At 40.8% G+C, this 19,334-nt stretch overlaps 2 protein-coding genes across 2 annotated transcripts; both read right to left on the bottom strand.

Moving 5' to 3' along the window:
* Positions 1–827: 827 nt before the first annotated feature.
* Positions 828–9,604, bottom strand: uhrf1 (ubiquitin-like with PHD and ring finger domains 1; the record flags this gene model as incomplete). Its single annotated transcript, XM_083888710.1, has 16 exons — positions 828–974; positions 1,170–1,268; positions 2,040–2,188; positions 2,332–2,431; positions 2,622–2,759; positions 2,844–3,006; positions 3,107–3,213; positions 3,370–3,474; positions 3,658–3,765; positions 3,913–4,036; positions 4,578–4,764; positions 4,931–5,046; positions 5,911–6,126; positions 6,622–6,776; positions 7,224–7,490; positions 9,452–9,604. The coding sequence occupies 16 exons, from the start codon at positions 9,602–9,604 to the stop codon at positions 828–830; spliced, it is 2,334 nt and encodes a 777-aa protein (XP_083744836.1).
* A 3,814-nt stretch (positions 9,605–13,418) lies between these two features.
* On the bottom strand, positions 13,419–17,887 carry LOC310925775 (small conductance calcium-activated potassium channel protein 3-like; the record flags this gene model as incomplete). The annotated part of the gene is made up of 9 exons (XM_083887792.1): positions 13,419–13,703; positions 14,217–14,286; positions 14,459–14,586; positions 14,823–14,933; positions 15,081–15,222; positions 15,461–15,879; positions 15,966–16,061; positions 16,270–16,710; positions 16,814–17,887. The coding sequence occupies 9 exons, from the start codon at positions 17,885–17,887 to the stop codon at positions 13,419–13,421; spliced, it is 2,766 nt and encodes a 921-aa protein (XP_083743918.1).
* Positions 17,888–19,334: the final 1,447 nt, after the last annotated feature.

Here is a 19,334-nt window from a genome sequence, read left to right as displayed (position 1 = left end):
TGACACTTTCTGCAAGAATGCTGCACAGGGAAAAATACCTGAGCTAGTCCAGTTTATACTTGGTCGAGAGGTCTTGTCCATTTAACCCATTAAGTGTAGATTGAAATGCCTCGTTTCCCCTACTTTCCACCTTAATGCAATGTCAAATCTGATCATTCCAGGGCAAAACAAAGCAGCACATTTGTGATTCGTAAGGACGACATGACCATGACGGTGTAGTTTGTGAACTAAACAAACCACATCAAGCAGCAGTGTTTGTGTTTCAACACAGATTACTTTTTTTAGTAGAAATACCACGTACATAAAAGTACAAGAAAATAAAAGAGATACACAAGTCTTCCAAGTCAGATGAATACAAACCAATTAAAATCTTGACTGCATGATAAGAATGACAAGATTGCTTCAAAACAATGACTAGCCACAGCCAAATTAATAGCTGATCGAGATTATAACCCTTTACAAATGAATCTCCAAACTGGTAAATGGCTTAACGTTCTCCTGAGGAGTGCTTAACAGAGGGTTTTACTTCATCAGCGATAACATTTGCATTAGTTAATGGAACAGAATAAAACACGGAGTAAAATCACAGTTGAACGTATTAACGGAGTAATGGGACAGGCAGTTAAAAGAAATTTTCAATTTATCAGTAACTAACTACACATCATTGCAGATTCAAGGTGAAAAATGGCAACACTGGTCCACAAACATTGTAGTTTTATAGTCATAAAAAATATATTAAGAAAAACCGATATTTTATTGCGGTGACTGAAAATTCCCCTTACAGTTACATTGCGTTTCCTCGAAGACCGAGTGAGCAGAGCCAGTGATCATCGCCCACTGCTGTACCCTGGGAAAAACTGGATAAGAATGTCTTGCAGAGGTTTGTTGATATCCATCGAGTAGTTTTTGCCCAGGTCGTGTCGGCAGGCCGGGCAGGTGTACACATCTGCTTTGAAGGACCGCTGAAGACATTCCTGGGGTAAAAAGAAACAATGTATTAAAAGACATTTAAGATGGCAAATCACCCCTGAACACTCAAACGTATCTATAGTATGTACATAAAATATCTTTCATCAGAAACATCCCTTTAGGGTTTAGGAGTTGTGAAATGACCCCATGCGTTACATGCTGGAAATCTTGAAAGAGTTGGGTCAATAATGGTTTCTTACCCTGCAGACATTGTGTTGGCACTCTGTGGTGATGGGCTGAAAGACCACTTCTTGGCAGCAAATGCAGAGGAAAACTTCTTCAACCTTATTCAAAAATTTCTGCAGAAACAAAATGGGACATTTGAAAAGCTATTAAAACCAGTACACGCAGCAGTTTATTTCAACTGTTCTTGATTCACATGTAAGAAATTGTACTTTTTCACTACACAAAAATTTAAACAGCGTAAAGCAAAGTCTGCAGGGGGCGTTCCTGCTGGAATAGCCAAACACACAGGCTCTAATGGGGATCAAAGCATGGGAACTTCGCCGTTGTGCAGAATATAAACATAAACGTTCCATTATCAAACATTCAGAGAGGAGATGTCCACCTGCTCCCCACTACAGTGTGTATAAGAGTGTTTGTTGGTTATAGAAGCTCTGTGTGGCAGTGTATTAGAAAGAAAATGAACATCACTGTTTGTTCAGAATATAAAAAGGTAAACACACCCATATCAACTTACTTACTTAAACCCATAGAAAGCAACATGTTCACCTTTTTGTTGTCACTTTTACATACTTTACACAAATACAGCATGTTCTGAGCTACAACCCAGCCCTCAGGTTGACAGTGGTGCCAACCTGTTTATTGCAAGTCGATGTATCATCAAAACAATCCTGGAGTCATTATTTTAAGGTCAAAATCGTTTCTGGTTTCATTCAACTTCACAATTCTTGAATTCACAGTTGCATTTCTTTTTCCTCAGCCACAATTTTCGAGAAGGGGAATATCTACTGACGTTAAACAGATTTGAGGTTTTACAATATCAAGTTGATGTTTTTCCCCCAAACTAAAACCCTGCAGCTAACTTGACGATACAAAGTCATCCTCACCGGTCCGAGAGACAGTGACTCCATGGCTTCATCCCACAGCTTCTTGTTTAGCTTATCATTCTTGATGAAAGCCTTCTGCTGCTGAGAAAGCTTGAACACCTCCACTTTGATTTTCTTAGGAGTCTTGGAAGGTGAGGTTTTGGGGGATTCTGATGGAAACCAAGACACACAATTTCGATTTAGTTTGGGGTTGTAAAATGTCAACCTACACACAGATTATATCAAGCCAACCAGCATTATTGTTGGCTGATAGCCATAAAAAACAAATACAAAAAACAGTGATTCAACCTACCACTGCCCTGAGATTTTCTCTTTCTCTTTGCCTTGTTGGGCGTCGCTGCCTCCTCCACTTCATTTTTGTTCTCCTTCTCTTTCTGGTAGCCAGCAGGATACTGGAACAACAATGAGACAAATTAAACACAGGTTCACAAACATGGGCAGGCTAATGAGCAGGTTGATAAGTGGGTATAACATGGACTAACGGCTACTAGATTTGACTCCGTGTGCAGCACTCCGACCTGAGCTAGTCTCTCCTCCTGGTAAAAAAAATAATAATACGAGTGCTAATGATGAAATGATTACCTGCATGGTGAGACCGTGCTTCTTGATGCGATCCTTGCCATCTCTGGTCCATGGCGCTGGCTCATCATCGTCACGTTTCAGCAGATACCTCCAGACCAAGAAACCAGACTTGCCTTTGGCTGGCCAGTACTTTACCACCTGACAAAAGACAAAAACATACGATACCAATGAGTGGAATATGTACGGTGTGGGCCACTTTGACAACTTCACACGGAAACATACCTTGTAAATTCCATCATATCGGTTTCCTTCCTCTGGACAATATTTACTGTGCTTGCGACCCTTGCAGCTGCGCACAACTCTGAGTGGTTTACCTGCCTTCCAGTTCTTGGACTCTGCACCATTTTTGTCATTGACTGGGACATTGCAGTTGAGAGCCACCGCTCTGGTAAATAAATAAAAAAAACAGGACAATTTAAATATGCAAAATAAAATGGAGCAAAGCCCGTTTAAGATTCTGTTGAATTTGTCCTTTAGCATCATACCGGTTCATGTGGGTAAGCGTTTGATCACATGACTGTTCAGCAGTCCTCTTATTTCCAGACAGATCTCGTCCTCCAGAGCCGGTGTAAGTGAACTCATTGCCATCATCCTACAATACAAGTAACAGCAAACAATTTTAATGCAAATCTCACACTTCAACACTCTGGATGCCCTTTCAACAAGAATAAGCTGCTTTCAAGTCCTCTTTACCACCCACCACTTACTACTACTGTTAGAAAAAGAAAGGAAGAGAAGGCCAGCATACCACATCGTCTTCATATCCTCCAGCAAGGACAATCGAAAAGGCACCATCATTGCTCCTGCCGTGAATTCCTGCTACATGAGGCCTGTGGACTCCAGCCTCACTGACCTAGAACAGCCAAAACACTGAACCATTACTGAAAGCCACTGGAAACAGCTGTGGTCAGTTTATCACTATTTAGATACAAGTTAATCTTAAGCAGAATATGTTTTTTTTGTTTTTTACAGTACATTGCAAAAGTGTTTCTTTCTTGAGAAGTATTGGTGAAAATCCCTGGCTGCTTTTACTGACCTGTACTCTGAACTTCCACAAGGAGCCAACTGGAACTCCAGGGATTGGGCCGTAGTGGTTGGAAGGGACTATGGTGCACTCCTTGGTTCGACCGACACAGGCCATTCCCTAAATAAGATTGGGGAAAAAAGCATATATGTAAAGACAGTAAAACAAAACATGATATAGTTTTACCCTTTACTGATGTAATACCAAATATTGTCCACACATCAACTGCAATTTGCCTAGGAAGGTAGCACCAAGGTCAACACCCACCTTGCCCCAGTCCCTCTGGCTGGAAGAGCTGGCTGAAGCCATCTTTGCTTTCTTCTTGCTCTCCTTCAGCTTCTCTCCAGCCAACACAACCTCGCTGGCATCATTACGACAACCTGGGCAATACCTGTAACACATGTCACATAAAAGGTGAAAATCAAGTTAAGCTGAATTTATTAGCAATTAATACTTTTCACAAACAAGTCTAGTAGGAGTCATATTTCATGTTTGGATTAGCCCTGACATTTCCAGTCAGTTCAACAACACAGCTGTGAGAATGAGGCATTTCAAGATCTCAGAATACTGAATATTAACAAAGTTTAAGAAATATTAAAGGGTAAATAGGTAATATAGCTGATGAAAGTATTTTTAAGATGTAGTGTTGGACAATAAAATGGACCAAATTACAGACTGATGTTCTGTTCTCCCTGCACCATATCCTGCAGGTTCCTGATCAAAGACCTCCATCTAACTTTGCTAGTGTTGTAATAGTCAAGACTGGTCTCAAGACAGCGTCTTGAAGGTAACATGACATGCCTTTTTCCAAATGTCAAAGAGGACTTATATTCACATAAAGCAAATTGTATTTTACATGTTTTTCCACTGAAATCAGCTGCTACAAACATAAACACATTAGGAACTCTGAGTAAATCATTGCATTTACTGACCAGTCCTCGTCTTCAGGGATGGAAGTAAGCGGGGGGTTCAGGCAGTACGTGTGATAGGCCATATCACATTCATCACACAGCAGCTGTTTGTCAGGATCCTGCTTGATGCCACATATGTGGCAGTTACACCAGCGGCAGTTTTTATTTAGGTCGTCTTTACAGTGCTTACACTCAGGTCCATTTGATCCTGAAGAATAGAAATTTCATATTTTATGCCAATACACAACATTTTCACATTTGGATTGAAATACATCTACACATAGCAGATTATACAGATAAGACAAATACTGACAAATGTTGACATGATGCATAATCATTTGTCAACACAGAGCACACATGAAGTTTAAAATTACTTTTTTGTGGACTCTCCGATCCAGCCGGTGCATCAGCGAGAGAACCAGGCTCCTCAATTTTGTAGATTTCAGTAAGGAACTTGATCCGGCAATCATTTAGAGAGTCACCAGCATCACTGTAAACAAAAAGGCACAACTTCAATTACATCAGGTAGTACATCATGGTTCAAATACAAACTGTCAAAACCTTTGAATAAAAAAAAACAAGGCAAAAAATATATTTGTAAGCAAGGTAAATGTTAAATGCGTTAAGGGGGGGCTTTCATGCCTGTATTAGGACAGTTGAGCGTGAAGTTCCCCTTCACAGAGCGGTGGGAGAATATGCAGCAAATGTCCACAGTTAAACCAAACCTGGGTGGTTGCAATGGGCCCTTTGCCTCATGAGGCACTTGCTCTACCAACTGAGCTATTGGGTGTTCTTAACACTTATTTCTATAGTACGTTTAAAAACAACCTCAGTTGACCAAAGTGCTGTACAAAAACTCAAATGCAAATAAAATCTGAAATAAATAAACACTAAAAACATAGTTAAAAAATTGGTTACATGTGCACAATAAAACAAAGGTGTGTCTGCTCAGACAGCTGAGGCCAGCAACGAGAGAGGAGCCTTGTGAAGTATTTTTCAACTTTCTTAAGGTTTGTGCAGCTCTCAAATGTTAGGGCTAGGAGTTGCCATAAACAAAGCAGTGTCCCCTCCATTTTTTCAACATGTCATCTGGTCGAGAGAAAAAGTAGTTGGTCAGCTGGCCTTAAAGGTCTAACTGCAGTGTGAGGTCAGTTAGACAGGACTCAGTTAGAAGGGACAACTACAGACACGGAAAGAATAGTGGTACGCTGCATAATTCAAATTGGAATTCTGACCCACCCTTTTCTATTCCATCCAAACGGAGATGGATTAAAAAAAAATCATATTACCATTGCTAAATGAGCAGAAATGTGACTAACGGATAAACAACAAAACACAACAACTGTGTTCTTACCCAAGGATAATCTTTGCATGGATTTCTCGCAGGGTGCGCGTCTCCCTCTTCCTTTGGATCTCAGCATCATACCAGTATCCACGATCCTTCGGCTCATCTGGGTTGTAGTTTACCATAACAACCATTCCTGGTTCCAACTGGTGCCACTGGTAAAGCGTACGGGCCCGTGGGCGAACATCCTTAGTCAGCAACGGAATGACCCCGTTCTCTGGGTAGCTGGAATAATAAATATCACGGTGTTAAGTTGAATGCATAAAAGTACTATGTTTAAATGATGAGAACAAGTTTAAGAAATGAAGCCATGCAACACAAATGCACCTGAAATCAACACCAGAGCAACATTCAGGCAGGGCAGAAATACCAGTAACCTCACCCAACAAAGAGGAGCTTAATTCAAAAGGCCAATTGATGACGATCCAATATGAGCCTTTAAGTGTTACTTTTATGAATGGAAATTATGACTAAGCATGTTAATTTTCAACTTTTGCTTAATGGTGCTTATAGTCTCCATATTTTTATGTTTCAAGTAAACACTCATGGTTACGTCACACATTTCTTTCGCTTGAATATCTTAATCCATGGTACAGCTGCATGAGTAGTTATTTGCTTCCCTTAGCTCCTAAGCAAAATGATCAGTGGTGAGAGGAACATTTCAGGTTGACAGCAACACTAGCTAGGCTCAGGATGTTGACTGAAAAAGAGGGTTCTTACTCTTCATATTTCACATGGTAGAGTATCTCTTCCTCTGATGGCTGAGCCTCTGCAGCATCCGCTGTAGGCGTCTTGGGGGTCTTTGTAACATTTGTGATCTGGGCTTCAAACCAAGCTCCCATGTTTAAGTCTCTTGCATCCACCAGTTCATTGATCTTCAAACACACAACAAAACAATAAACAATAGTTAGCCAGATTATCAACAACAATAGGACATTTTACATTCCAAGCCGTTTATTGGAAAGGAGATTTCATCCTTAAACAATCTGAAAACATGGGGTTAAATTATGCATTCACACAAAGTCTCTAAAAAAAGAACATGAAACGCATTCCCTGCACATCCTACGACTTCATTACATATCCTGCTCCATTTTCCGTACAATGTCATATTTAAACTAAAAGCAAAACAAGTGCAAAAGCTATGCAATTTAAGTTACATGCGTGTTGGTTAGGTTTGAAAATAACTAATTAGTATGACTTATTGTACATAGAAAATCAAACATAATGTGTGGTTGTTCTAAAGGATCACAGTCAAAATCAAAGTGAAAGGGCCGTTGTTATACAGTCCTAGAAAATAGATGTTACACAGCTTTAAAACTCACCTTGTAAAATCCAAACTCTGCATCAATGAGCTCTGGGGTCGTTGTCTGGGCAGAGGTGCTGGCAGTTTGACCCTCCACCTCACCATGAGTGGAACTCTTGTCAGATTCGCTCTGGGTTGAGCCACAGCCAGAATCCGAGTCAGAGAGCTCAGCTTCTTTCTCCATGTTTTTGACAGCATCAACAGGGGCAACCTTCTGCCTGACAAGCAGCTGCACTAAATCATTAAGTCCCACGTTGTAGTCAAATATGGTATGGCCATCCTCCATCTGATAAAGATTTAAACATATGCAACATTTTAAAACTCCAGTGTGTAATTAATCAGGGCCACTTCCTGATTCCAGGGAAATATTATGTCAGGAACAGCCATGTACTAGACTAACAAGCCAGGCTTTAAAGTCACCAAACTTACTCTAACAAATTTAGAATGGAATACAACAGAATAGAATTTTATTTTCCTCCGTGCTGAAAATTTACCTTTGGCTTATTTTATTAGTTTATATGATGAAGACCTATAAAATAAGGATATGGTGATCTTTGATGCCTATTTACTACGCAAAATAGAACAGGAGATTGACAGAGCCGTACGTCCATACTTCGTATTAATTCCATCCACTATTGTGTACATCACAGGAGAGCTTACAATGACGGACTAGGCAGAGCATTACCACCAGAAAGCTAGGGGGTAGTATGGGGACTTTCCCCCCTTCCACTGATCTGCACGTAGAAACGTATTTTCCAAACCACAGAACTCAACCTCCTTGATATTGTACCCTACAGTTGCAGTGTCGAATTTAAAACTGGCTGCCAGGGCTTGCTGGCTTATCCGTGCAGACAGAAAACAGGGTGAGTGCCAGGCACTCGGCTTCTCTCACTGCTGTAGGTGTGGCATGTGATAAAATAACCTCTTCAGTTTTTGCAATAGTTGTTGATGCTCACAACTTGGCACTGCCCCTTTAGAGGAAGTGTGCAATGTATTTTTTTTGTTGTTGAAGTTCAGGGCGGGTGTAAAACAGACGTACACCCTTGCTCGTTTAACCCTTCCTCATCAACTATAGACAGATTGAATTTAAAGTACAATGCTTTATTCTGTGCAGTCGAATGGAGTCGTCTATGGAACAGTCGGTGGATGGTGAAAACAGATGATTCACTGACCAAGGACAACATCCCCATTAACATGGGGAGGGGGTGCTCCTGGAGCTCTACAGACAGTCCGAGTCCGTGTGCCATGTGTGATGGACATAAATGTAATACTTTTGGCCTGGTAATTATGACAACAATCCACAAAATCATCATATTGGGTCACCGGGCTTGGTTGATGCTATGCCTTCTCAAAGCACTTATTTCCCACTGAGAACAACAATCGGGCTCAATCTATCAAAAGTGCTAAAAATGTTTGCAGAGACAAATGAAATATTAAAAGAAAAAAAGCATTAACCATGTTTTACCCATTTCCAACCCGGGAAAGCATTGCCACGTTTCTACCATTAGAGCCGGGAGCGCGGCTACGTTTATGCTACCATAGACACCGGTAAAGTGGATACGTTAATTTTCGGGAGTATATGGATTCCTCGCGGCACCTTTTAGAAATTTATTCAAGCAAACATGGAGGACTTTGACAGCAGAAAGATTTCTGAAGGCAGTGATTTTGAGGAGTTTCTCTGCTTCAATGACATCATTGCTGATAACTTTGAACGCGCTGAACCAATCGACCGGGATTTATGGTTACAACATAATTATGTTTGAGATTGGCGATGACAACGATGAGTTTGAAGGTTTTGAAAGTGATGGGAGGCAGACAATTACCACCCTATTCTACGGAGTGTTTTCAACCGCACACCAGGGGTGAAAGTGGATTTACCTGCAGATGCCACAGCGCGGTAAGCAAATATCACCGTCACATGTGAAGCAGACTGTTACAGTCATTACATGCTGTTCTTGTTCTTCACACGCTATCAGAACTAAATCAAGGCACTGACATGACTGATATTTTCTTGCGTTTTTTTTATTGAAAATCTTTTCTTTCTTTTTTTTTTAAATTGTGCTGCCATCTGCTACAGAGGCTGAGAAATCAGTCATTTAGTAGGCATTGAACCTAAGGTTTTGGAGGCCTTTTTTTCAGGTTTCAGGCCTTACTGGGTGAATGCGTTTGATTCTTCAATGCTCTTATGTTAGGATATACAGCATCAAAAATGCACCTCTGAACAAGATTATAACTCTCTCGTCTCACCTGCTTGCCACGGTAGAATAGTCGCTGTCTTTCTGGTTCCACCTTGAAGAGCTCCATGATTTTGACACGCAGCTCATCCACCTTGGTGAGTTTGGACAGGGAATCTATCCGGTGGGTCTCCTTCCCATCCATTGTGCGCACTTGAATCCACATTGCAGCTGCCCTGTGTTCACAGCCAAAACATGACCCATTACAATGAAAATAGTTGATAACGTCACTGTTGAACAACTTTTCAGGAATGCCATCCATCAAAGACTCTGCTTCATGTATCACAGACAGTGGTTTATAAAGGTAAACAACGGTGAGAGGGCACACCCTGCTGGGCAACCTAGGCAATAACAATTTTTTAGACTTACCACTAGGAATTTTCTGAATGATCTGCAAAGGGTATCAAACACCAGTTTGTGTTACTTGTGTACAGTTTATCTTTGTAACTTCTGGGAGAAAGGGGCAGCTAGTCTAAGCTTTTATTTATGCAAGTTATTTTTTATTAGCCTTAACACACTAGTATGCATTGTATCAATTTTGGAATCGAGAATCGTTTGAATCGAATAGGTTGAATCTATAATCGATATTGAATTGAATCATGACCCTAAGAATCGGAATCGAATCGTGAGCCACCCAAAGATTCACATCCCTATCAAACATATATGCTGATACAGACTGCTTAATAAGCCAGTATCATAAAATGTATATATATTGGCTGTCCTCAACGATAACAAACCCATTTTAATGCAGTGTTTAACTGAACTGTTTAGATCAAATATAAAAAAAACTTGTATACAAGAAATCCCCACCGTGCTTTGCATGGGGGCAGGCATTAACTGGTACTTTAAGGCTTAGTACCAGCACCATAATCTGAGTATCATCTGTGCATGTGCATGAATTAAAACTAATTAAATGTCTTTTACTGAGGCTTTGTCTAATAAGATTTGATAAGCACAGACCATGCTTTTAATAAGCATGGTCTGTGCATCCAGTGTTGTATTATTGCGACACAGAAATTTTGCTTTTGAACCGAGGAGGACACATTGCTTACAGCAGGAGTTGCCCTTATTATTTTAGTGCAACAGTACACATATCTTACTGCTGATGAGCATCAATTTCGTCATTATTGACCTCGCTCTATATGCACAGTTGTGTTTGCTTGGACTTCACTTTGTGCTTTGTCAAAAAAAATAACTCCCTGATTCCAACCGACATCGAGTGTCATGGAGTGATAACACCTCCCATACTGGTTGGTAGGAGGAGTCCGTCAGCTGATGACATGATGGCCAAAGACAACATTTCAGAGCTGCCGTCGTAATATCATAATGCCATCAGAATCTCACACTCATTCTTTTAATAGTATTATAATAACATGCATATATTATGGTTTATATTAGACATAGTTACTTATGTGTACCATTTTATATTATGTTACTTTGCATTATTGTGCAGTTGTCAGATTGTTCACACCGCTATATTATTATTCTTATAGTCTTGTGTATTCATGTGTTACTCATTTCTTCTTTTTGCCTGTTCATATGGCGTTCTTGGTCGACTGTCATACCATGTCACTTCAGTAGAGAATCAGAAAGGGAGGGAACGAGCTGATTTAAATACAGTGCGGGAAACTGAGCTGGAAGCCACTCCCACTTCTTTTAAAAGCAGGCGCATCCGGACGCGAGGGAGCGCTAGCAAACAATGTGCTTTTGCTGCCTTACAATAAAACACACCGAAATATAAACTCATGTGTTTTGGAGTCGATCGTTATGGGGAGACGGTGGTCGTTTAACGACACAGACCAGGATTTGGTTCCGTTAGGCGATAAAACGGCGGAGCTGAGCGGCTGTTTGTTCTCAGCTGATCTGTGCTGTTCGCTCTGCACGGTCCAAGTAAACCAAGAGCAGCGAATAAAACACGTGTAAAGGCATCACATACAAACGGCAATCTCGTCTGAAATGATTTATACCAGCGACATAATTCATTTTCAAGGAGTGAGCGAAAACACAAGTCAATTCATTAACAAACAACACTCGAAAAACAAGGAAATTTGAATTTTTTTCAAGGTTAGTGAATTTGTTTGTAATTCTTATTCAACAAAGAAGTGCCAGCGGTAGTTCAAATGTCGCCATGAGCTGCAAAGATGAACGGCAGATAAACACCAGAGCACAAACACGTCGCTGTAGTCAAGTTCATCGCCCAGCCCGACAATGCTTACAACAAAATCACGTTACATCATTATTGTTGTTGTTACACAGATTTGAAATGGGATAAACAAGTACGTCCATCCGCATGGAAACCGCGCCGCGGACTTTATTACAGCCGCTCTGTATTTTAAATGTAGGAACTCGGTGTCGTAAACCAAAGACAAGTAAGGCAGGACTTTGTCAAGTTAGCTAACCTTAGTAAGCTAGCTACTAGGTAAATAATCCAACAGCAGCTGCACTAAAAGTTGTACCAACAAGAGGAAAAACTCATTACCTGTTTGTTCGTCCAAGTGAAAAAAAGAAATTGGCGTTTAAGGAATAACGCGCAGGTTTTCCCCAAGATAACTTCTTGGAAACGGTAAGCACAACCAACTGTACGTCCTGCTAGAGATCGATCAATGAGTTATTCTTCAAGACTTTGATACCCCGCCTGTTGTAAAAAAAACATTGCGTCGCCATTGGCTAGTTCTTTCTAAGAGAAACGCGCTGATTGGTCGATCGAGCTGTCCGTCTAAAATGTGACTGGAGCTTAGCCTCAGCGCGCGAAATGACATTCTCGTGGGCACAGTTGCCTCCGGCACATGTCTCGCGAGACTACGTAGCGCCATGTAAACCTCTAACAGATCTATATCCGTATTTATGCTTGTGTCAAGCCCGAGAGAAACTACTCCACTACGACTTGCCTAGTTTATAAAGCAGTCGTCATTCCTTCTTTAAATTCTCGTCTACATTTGTTAAACTTTGATGAGTAGCCCAGCTTTAATGTACATATTACATTAACTGATTAGATACTGAGTTTGGCGGGAGCTGAGAGTGAACGAGGCCAGCTGATACTGGACGGAGCACACACACACAATACAAGAGCAACATTCCGCCTGCAGACCAGCTTCATCCGACCCGACATCATTGAAGGAAAACAAAATGACAAACAAATCAATAAAAGCTCGCACTTTGAACTGAATTGTCTACTACAGTCAGCTGTTTATTGACATTTTTCTATTGTTTACAAGTCACATTTCATTCTAGTAAAATAAAAAATATGAGCGTGTTGCATATGGATAAATTAGAATTTTAAAGGCCTGTTGGAGATTGAACATGTGTGGCCCATTTGTTTACTTTGTATATGTCTACTATGTATTGCCTACTTCTGAATTGCAAGATAAAATAAGATCATCTGAGGGAGTGAGCAATACCTTTCATCTGTACCTGTTCCAGTTTGTATTATTACTATTTTTGAACTGGTCCCAATGTCTCTGAATCCTGTCAACTTCAAGAAATATTAATTAAAAAAATACAAACCTTTTTTTGTGGATTATTATATATTCACAGACTATTAGGCCCAATCACACAAGTCAAAATGGAGTGTATTGTACACAGGATATTTGATACATGGACTATACTAAATGTTCTAATTAAAGAAGAAAAAAACACACTCTATAGTTGCTCTAACAGTCACTTGTCACATCATAGACCCAAAACAATAATAATGTGTAGACTGAGACCACAATAAAGTAAGGTTGTAGATCTATACATGGATTTCCTAAATTATTACATATAGTATATGTAATAAATATGTATTTATGAAGCACATTTATTTAGAACATTTACAATTCATGTATTTATGACAATCCTTTCCCTTAAAACTATCATAATTTGCACAGAGGAAAAAATGTGGTGATCAAAAACCAACAAAATTATTTATTTTACATGAGAGTTACTAAAATAATGGAAAATTATTTCCCACATCAGGTTGCAAAAGTCTGAAGTGAGCCCTATTAGCTCAAAGATGTCTGTGGTGTGGTGGAGCCGGGACAGAGCTGCCGGGCAGGGACTGGGCAGCACTCAGAGCTCAGGGAGGATGACAGAAAGTGGACACGGAAAGCCAAGTCATCCAAGAAATCCTTTTGTAGCTTTGTTATTGCTTGAGAAAGTACAGCTGGCAGCGACTGCACGCTGAGAAGGATGGAGTTCAGTTTCTCCTCCAGAGCTACAATCCTCTTGTCCATCTCCGCGCTTCGATGCTGGAGCTCCGACACCAGATCATACATCATGTTCTGAGTCTGAAAGCAGCAGGGAGGACACTTTACACACCTCACTTCACAGCATACTCAAGTAACTTTGAAGACAGGTCACACTGAGGAACTCAATTTATTTTTAGAAAGAGATATAAAATCAAATTGAAGCTGCATTTCTTTTCGGTCTGGTATAAAATCATGACAACAATAGTGATAACGTAAATGTTTTGCTCTGTTCAGTTAAAAAGTCACAGTAAACATGACAATGTGTGATAGCAAGCGGGCATGAAAACTATTATGATTCTAAAACTGGAGTAACTAAAACCGCTTTTCATGGTGTTACCTGCTCAATTATTTTCCATACTATGAAACAGCTGCCATCAAAAAGTCAAAAAGGAAGTGTGACAAAAGCAAAAGAAAGAAATGGGATTTTGCAGTTATTCTATTCTATGAACTTATTATGTGGTTTAATTCTCACAGATGATTATGGAAAATTGTAAAAGAAGCAGAAATCAAACTCAAAATGTGTCTTTGGACCAAGACACTATATATACAGACCTTGGCAAGATCAGCAACTGTATTGGCCTGGTCATTTAATTTCCTTTGCGCCATTTTGACTCTCCGCAGTCTGTGTTTGAAAAGAGAGACACAGTGACTTTTGTGGCAAATAAATGTAAAGTACAGTTTGACCACCTACACAAATGTAAGCATTTAACATTTAACAAGAGTGCGGTGCAATGTATTTCCTATGATAACGTCATGTTATTCAAATTGCGGTGGTTGATGCAGTTGATTCCTACTGGTGGATGGCTTGAAGGAATTTCCGCTGATGGTGGCGAACTCTAGCCTGATCGATTTTCTTGACCAGCTTAGTGTTTTTGTAGATGAGCCATGTCTCCCTCAAAACATTAGCGGCTGTGTTTTTTATCTGGAGGAGGAATATCATACAGATGAAAGGGAGAATTGGAATAGCATTTGTACTGTACGGTGGTATCACAGCCTTCACAGCAATCCCGGCATATACTATCCTATCCTGCTGCTACACTGCATATTTGTGCTGACTGGCTGCTTATTGAGACAAAACTGAAACTGGACAAACACACATTTAATAACATTATGAATAAAATATGTACAATAAATGTGCATCTCTAATTTTAAAGTAACCTTTTTGTAGAGTTGAGTATCCATCATGAAGTTATGGACGTGTTTTTCAGCTCTGGTGAGTTCTGACTTCCTTGCAACAACAGCGACGACTAACGCAGTGCAGCCCGCACCCTAAGAAGAAGAGCAGGGGTGAGTAATTAGATTCCTCATGCACATGATATTTATTATTATTATACAAAATATTCTAAATTGCGGAGTGCTGTTGTTGTAGTGAATTTATCTACAAGTCTCATTGTACTAAATCCAAATGATTCTTACCATAATTCCAGTTAATAGGCAAACACCTTTTCCACAGTAGGTGTGAGGGACCATGTCTCCATAACCGATTGACAGGAAGGTGATGGAGATCAGCCACATTGCTCCAAGGAAGGTACTAGTTACCTCCTGTGTATCATGATACCTGTTAAGACATCACATACTGTACTCTAGACACAGGCCTTGTTCAGATTTTGAAGCAGAAGCTTATATGCAAAACAAAAAGAGCAACATCCTGTCTGATATGCAAAGCCCTTAGGAAGGGGAGGAGTGAGCAGAGGAGTCTCACCATTAGATGTCACTAAATTTTACACACTGAACCTTTGATATCAAACATTTTTGAGCTGGTTACTAAAAGAAAAATAGTGGAAAAAAAAATATACCTCTCACACAAACGCACTGTCCACGCTGCAATGATCCAACAGGACACACTGAACACCAGCAGGACGGTGCCGGGGCAAATGGTCATCAGAGTCTTCATCACAAAGCGAGTATCAAAGTTGATCTTGTTGAGTGCCCCAATGCTGCGGGATGAAGCATCTGTGAACAGTTTGCTATGAAGCAGCATGACCCGGCCAATCAGGTAGAGGCGCAGGAACATCGGCACAGAGAGGATGATGTCAACATCAGCATCTGCCACTGACGGCGTGTAACTGAAGGCCAGTCGAGCTCTCCAGGTGAACACATACTGGCCAGGGATTGGATGGATGGCACAGACCAGGAGCTCCAACAGGACAAAGAGAATCCGCTGAACTGTCATAGCTATCCTCCAGTCATCTACGCCGTTATCCACCATGAAGAGCTGTAGAAGAAGAGAACAAGGTGATAACTGGAACATGTGCAAAGGACAGAGAATAAAAACTTCCTTAATTTCTCAGGGGCACATACCTGGATCTCCCTTGCATGGTACATCATAATGAATCCAAGAAGAACAGCAGTAGAGAGGCTGATTAAGCCTTTCAGTACATACGAATACACAGAATCCTGTGAAAAATGGAAATAAAAACTTGAACATGAACATTAAAACCCATTTTCTAATGGTACAGCTGGTCAGTCTGCCAGTATCTACAGTGAGCATTCTCTTTTCTTTTGATGCACTGCTCAAAGTTGTTGTTTCTGTGATGCTATGAGCCTTTTACACCTGTTGTAATATAATGTAACAGTGCAGATACATTCATATTAACAGGACTACCTTGCTGTAAAATCCCCTTGAAAGCTCTGTTTCTATAACCATGACAATGATGCCAAACATCCCACAGACCAAGGCGTAGTCGCTCAATTGCTTCCGCTTCCCAAAGAGAGCTCTTCTTTGACCCAGCCGGTAGCTGATGTCCTTAGTCTTCCTCTGTGGTGGTGCACTGCCTTCCTCTCTGGTCAGGTTGTCACTGTTTGCCTTGCTGGAGTCTTGGCTCATGACTTTAGCAAAGGCATCCTCCAGGATGGCGCTGTGAAGTAGCTGAAGAGGCTGGTGGCCGGAGTGAAGATCTGCAAGACTGGACCTTAAAGTGCCATGACTGCTCAAAGGTCGCACGGCATCCCCGTTAACTGAGCCACTCGTTTCTGAGTTGTCCACTGGTGGGGGAGTATATTTCGGGATGGAGAGCTTTGATCCACTGAGGTGTTGTGTGGTTGTCTGTAACAAAGTCAGCACAGGGAATTTATCATTTATCATATCAGAAACTAAAATCACTAAATGAAAAGGAAAATGGACTGAGAAAAACAGAGAAACCCTTTACCTGATTTTGTCTGTGTTTCACCCGCTCCTCAACTAAATTCTGGTTTTCAAGTGACATATACTGGCTGATGGCGAAGGATTGGACACTTTTATCACTTGCTGGCGTTGTGGACCTGTTCCCCTGAGAAGCAGTGGTCAGTAAATTGAAAGGGAGATGTCGGCACAGTGAAGGATCTCCAGGTGACTTGCAGGTTTGATCACCACTCATTAGAGAATCTTGCCGTTGCCGAACTAACAGCGGTTCTTTCCCATAAAGCTCTTGCCAGCTCAAGTCAGCACTGACAGCTGACTGAGGCCATTCATAGAGTTTCTGATTTGTTTCAGCAAATCCAGCAGAGTTTAGCGGGATGTTAAACAAATCTGAGCAGGTGGCTTGGCTGACATCTGTCAGTTTAACATGATTAAGAGAGTGATGCTGCAAAAGGTCCTTTGGACTTTCTCCATCACTGCACTGAGGCATGAAGTTATGGTTTGCTGCAGGTTTCAAAATATCTCTGTGGTTCATTTGCTGTGATAAAGCCTGGCATGAGGCTGAACACTGAGACTGGGTATGCAGTGAAGACGAAAGGCTCCTCTTATTTGAAACTCTGGCGAGGCAGTCTTGGACAGTGCTGTGTTTTGATCGTGGTTGAAAAGCTTCTGAACGCTGATGTGCGTCAGGACAAGAACAACCACATCTGTTGCTGTGGTTTGGATGTCCCTCGCTGCTCCCTGCCTTTTCTGCTGAGGGTGAAGCGTCTCCTCTTCTGCTAACCTGGCCACAAAACAGTAGCCAGTCCTCATCACTCAGCTGGGATAGGGTTAAGTTTTGGGCTTTCTGCGGCGACATCTGGGCTGAAACTCTCGGAGGATTGATTCCATTCGACCTTCCATGTACGAGTGAAGACGAACCACCACACAGGCTTGTATTCTGTGGTGATGAAGATGCTCCAACTGAGGGGCCAAAGTTCGGATCACACTTGCCCTCAGGCGGACCTCCTGAAGTGCAGTGGCCATGTTCCCTGTCTTGGAAGACTTCACCTGTTGAATCAAGACGTCTCGTTGCATTGGTGGGTTTAACCAGAATCAGCCTCATGACATCACTGCAGAGGTGAAATGAAACAGACCGCAGGTTATTTTTGGTGTCCCTATTGAAAAGAAAGTGTGGAGAATGACATGGAGCCAATATTCTTAAATACATGTGGGCAACAATGACAATTTCACAATTTTTGTATTAAATGTTAACTTTGAACAAGTATTTGCATTTTTAATTTCACATGATTTTTTGTCTGTCCTTAGGCTCTATGTTATTTGCTCAGTGTGAAATGTAAAGCAAAAGAAAAGGTTATCCAACTAGTGTTTCCACAGAGTATTCATTCAAAAATCATCACTGTCTCAATTTGTGTGCACAGCTGGTTATGAATAAGAAACACTCTGTCAAAAGCAGATGTGATCCCTCAACCTCTGTTTGTCTACTATGCATGGAAATCAGAAAGACTGAGGAAATGCACACATTTTATTGGAAAGTAATTAAAGAAACAAACAAACAAACAAACTACATAGAGACATTAATTTATCTCTCTCTTTTAGATATAGTCCTGTTTTCTTAGTCAAAGATTAGACCCATTTTGCACACACACACACACATAAAGGATATAAGGATGTGATGTTAATGTGATGTGCAGTTTGACTACACGACGTACAGCTCAGTCAGAGCCGTGTGTCATTGCAAGGTGTGTATTGTGTGTAAATTTGTGTTTCGACACAATCCACATAAAAAAATCTTCAGGAAAACCGTCAGTCAATATATACAACACTTTAACCACTGAAATGTTTTATCTATACACATTTGATACATTTCTGAGAGAGTAAACCCATCCAAATGTTAAATTAAATCAGATTCTAGACCTCATCACTTTGACTTGTATTCATTTCTAATTAAAATGAAATAAGGATGAATGGATAAATCAATGTTGATCCTTACCTTGTTCTTCCATATTTCTTATTCTCCAAACTTAAAGAAGCAGGTCCCAAATTGGACGTGCTCTCAGGTGCAGAACACAAGTGGTCAGAAGAGCATGAGTGGGTGACGGACAGCGGCTTGCCTCCTCCCAGTCAGAGCCATTGATAAAGGAGCTTTGGAGATGCTTTCCTTTGAAAGTAATGATTAGAATTCACCATGAAGAAAGGGGCAGCAGCAGCTGGTAAAGGGTTGACATGCAAATGAATGGGAGAGTGAGAGGGTGGAGCAACAGGTCAGGATGCAGAAAAACAAAAAAAAATGTAACATCAGACCAGTGTTCAGGCGGAACATCACACACATACAAGCTCAAAGAAATCCCTATAAATCAGGAGTGGGTTGATTGGTTGCGAGGGGAAAAGAAAGGGAATGGGTTGCTTTCAATGCAAAACGTAGAAAGAAAGGGCCAGTTGAACTTGTCGTTAAAGCTCTGTATTTCAAAGGTCTTCACAGGGTCTCTTATCTCATCCGCCACAAAGCCTGGCTGGACAAAAGTGTCCATTTTTAAATCTGCCTCAAATTA

Source organism: Microchirus variegatus (genome assembly GCF_963457635.1).
Source record: "Microchirus variegatus genome assembly, chromosome: 4".
NCBI classification, from domain to species: domain Eukaryota; kingdom Metazoa; phylum Chordata; class Actinopteri; order Pleuronectiformes; family Soleidae; genus Microchirus; species Microchirus variegatus.
The sequence above is the reverse complement of the archived record's forward strand: the minus strand, read 5'-3'. Positions and strand labels throughout refer to the sequence as shown.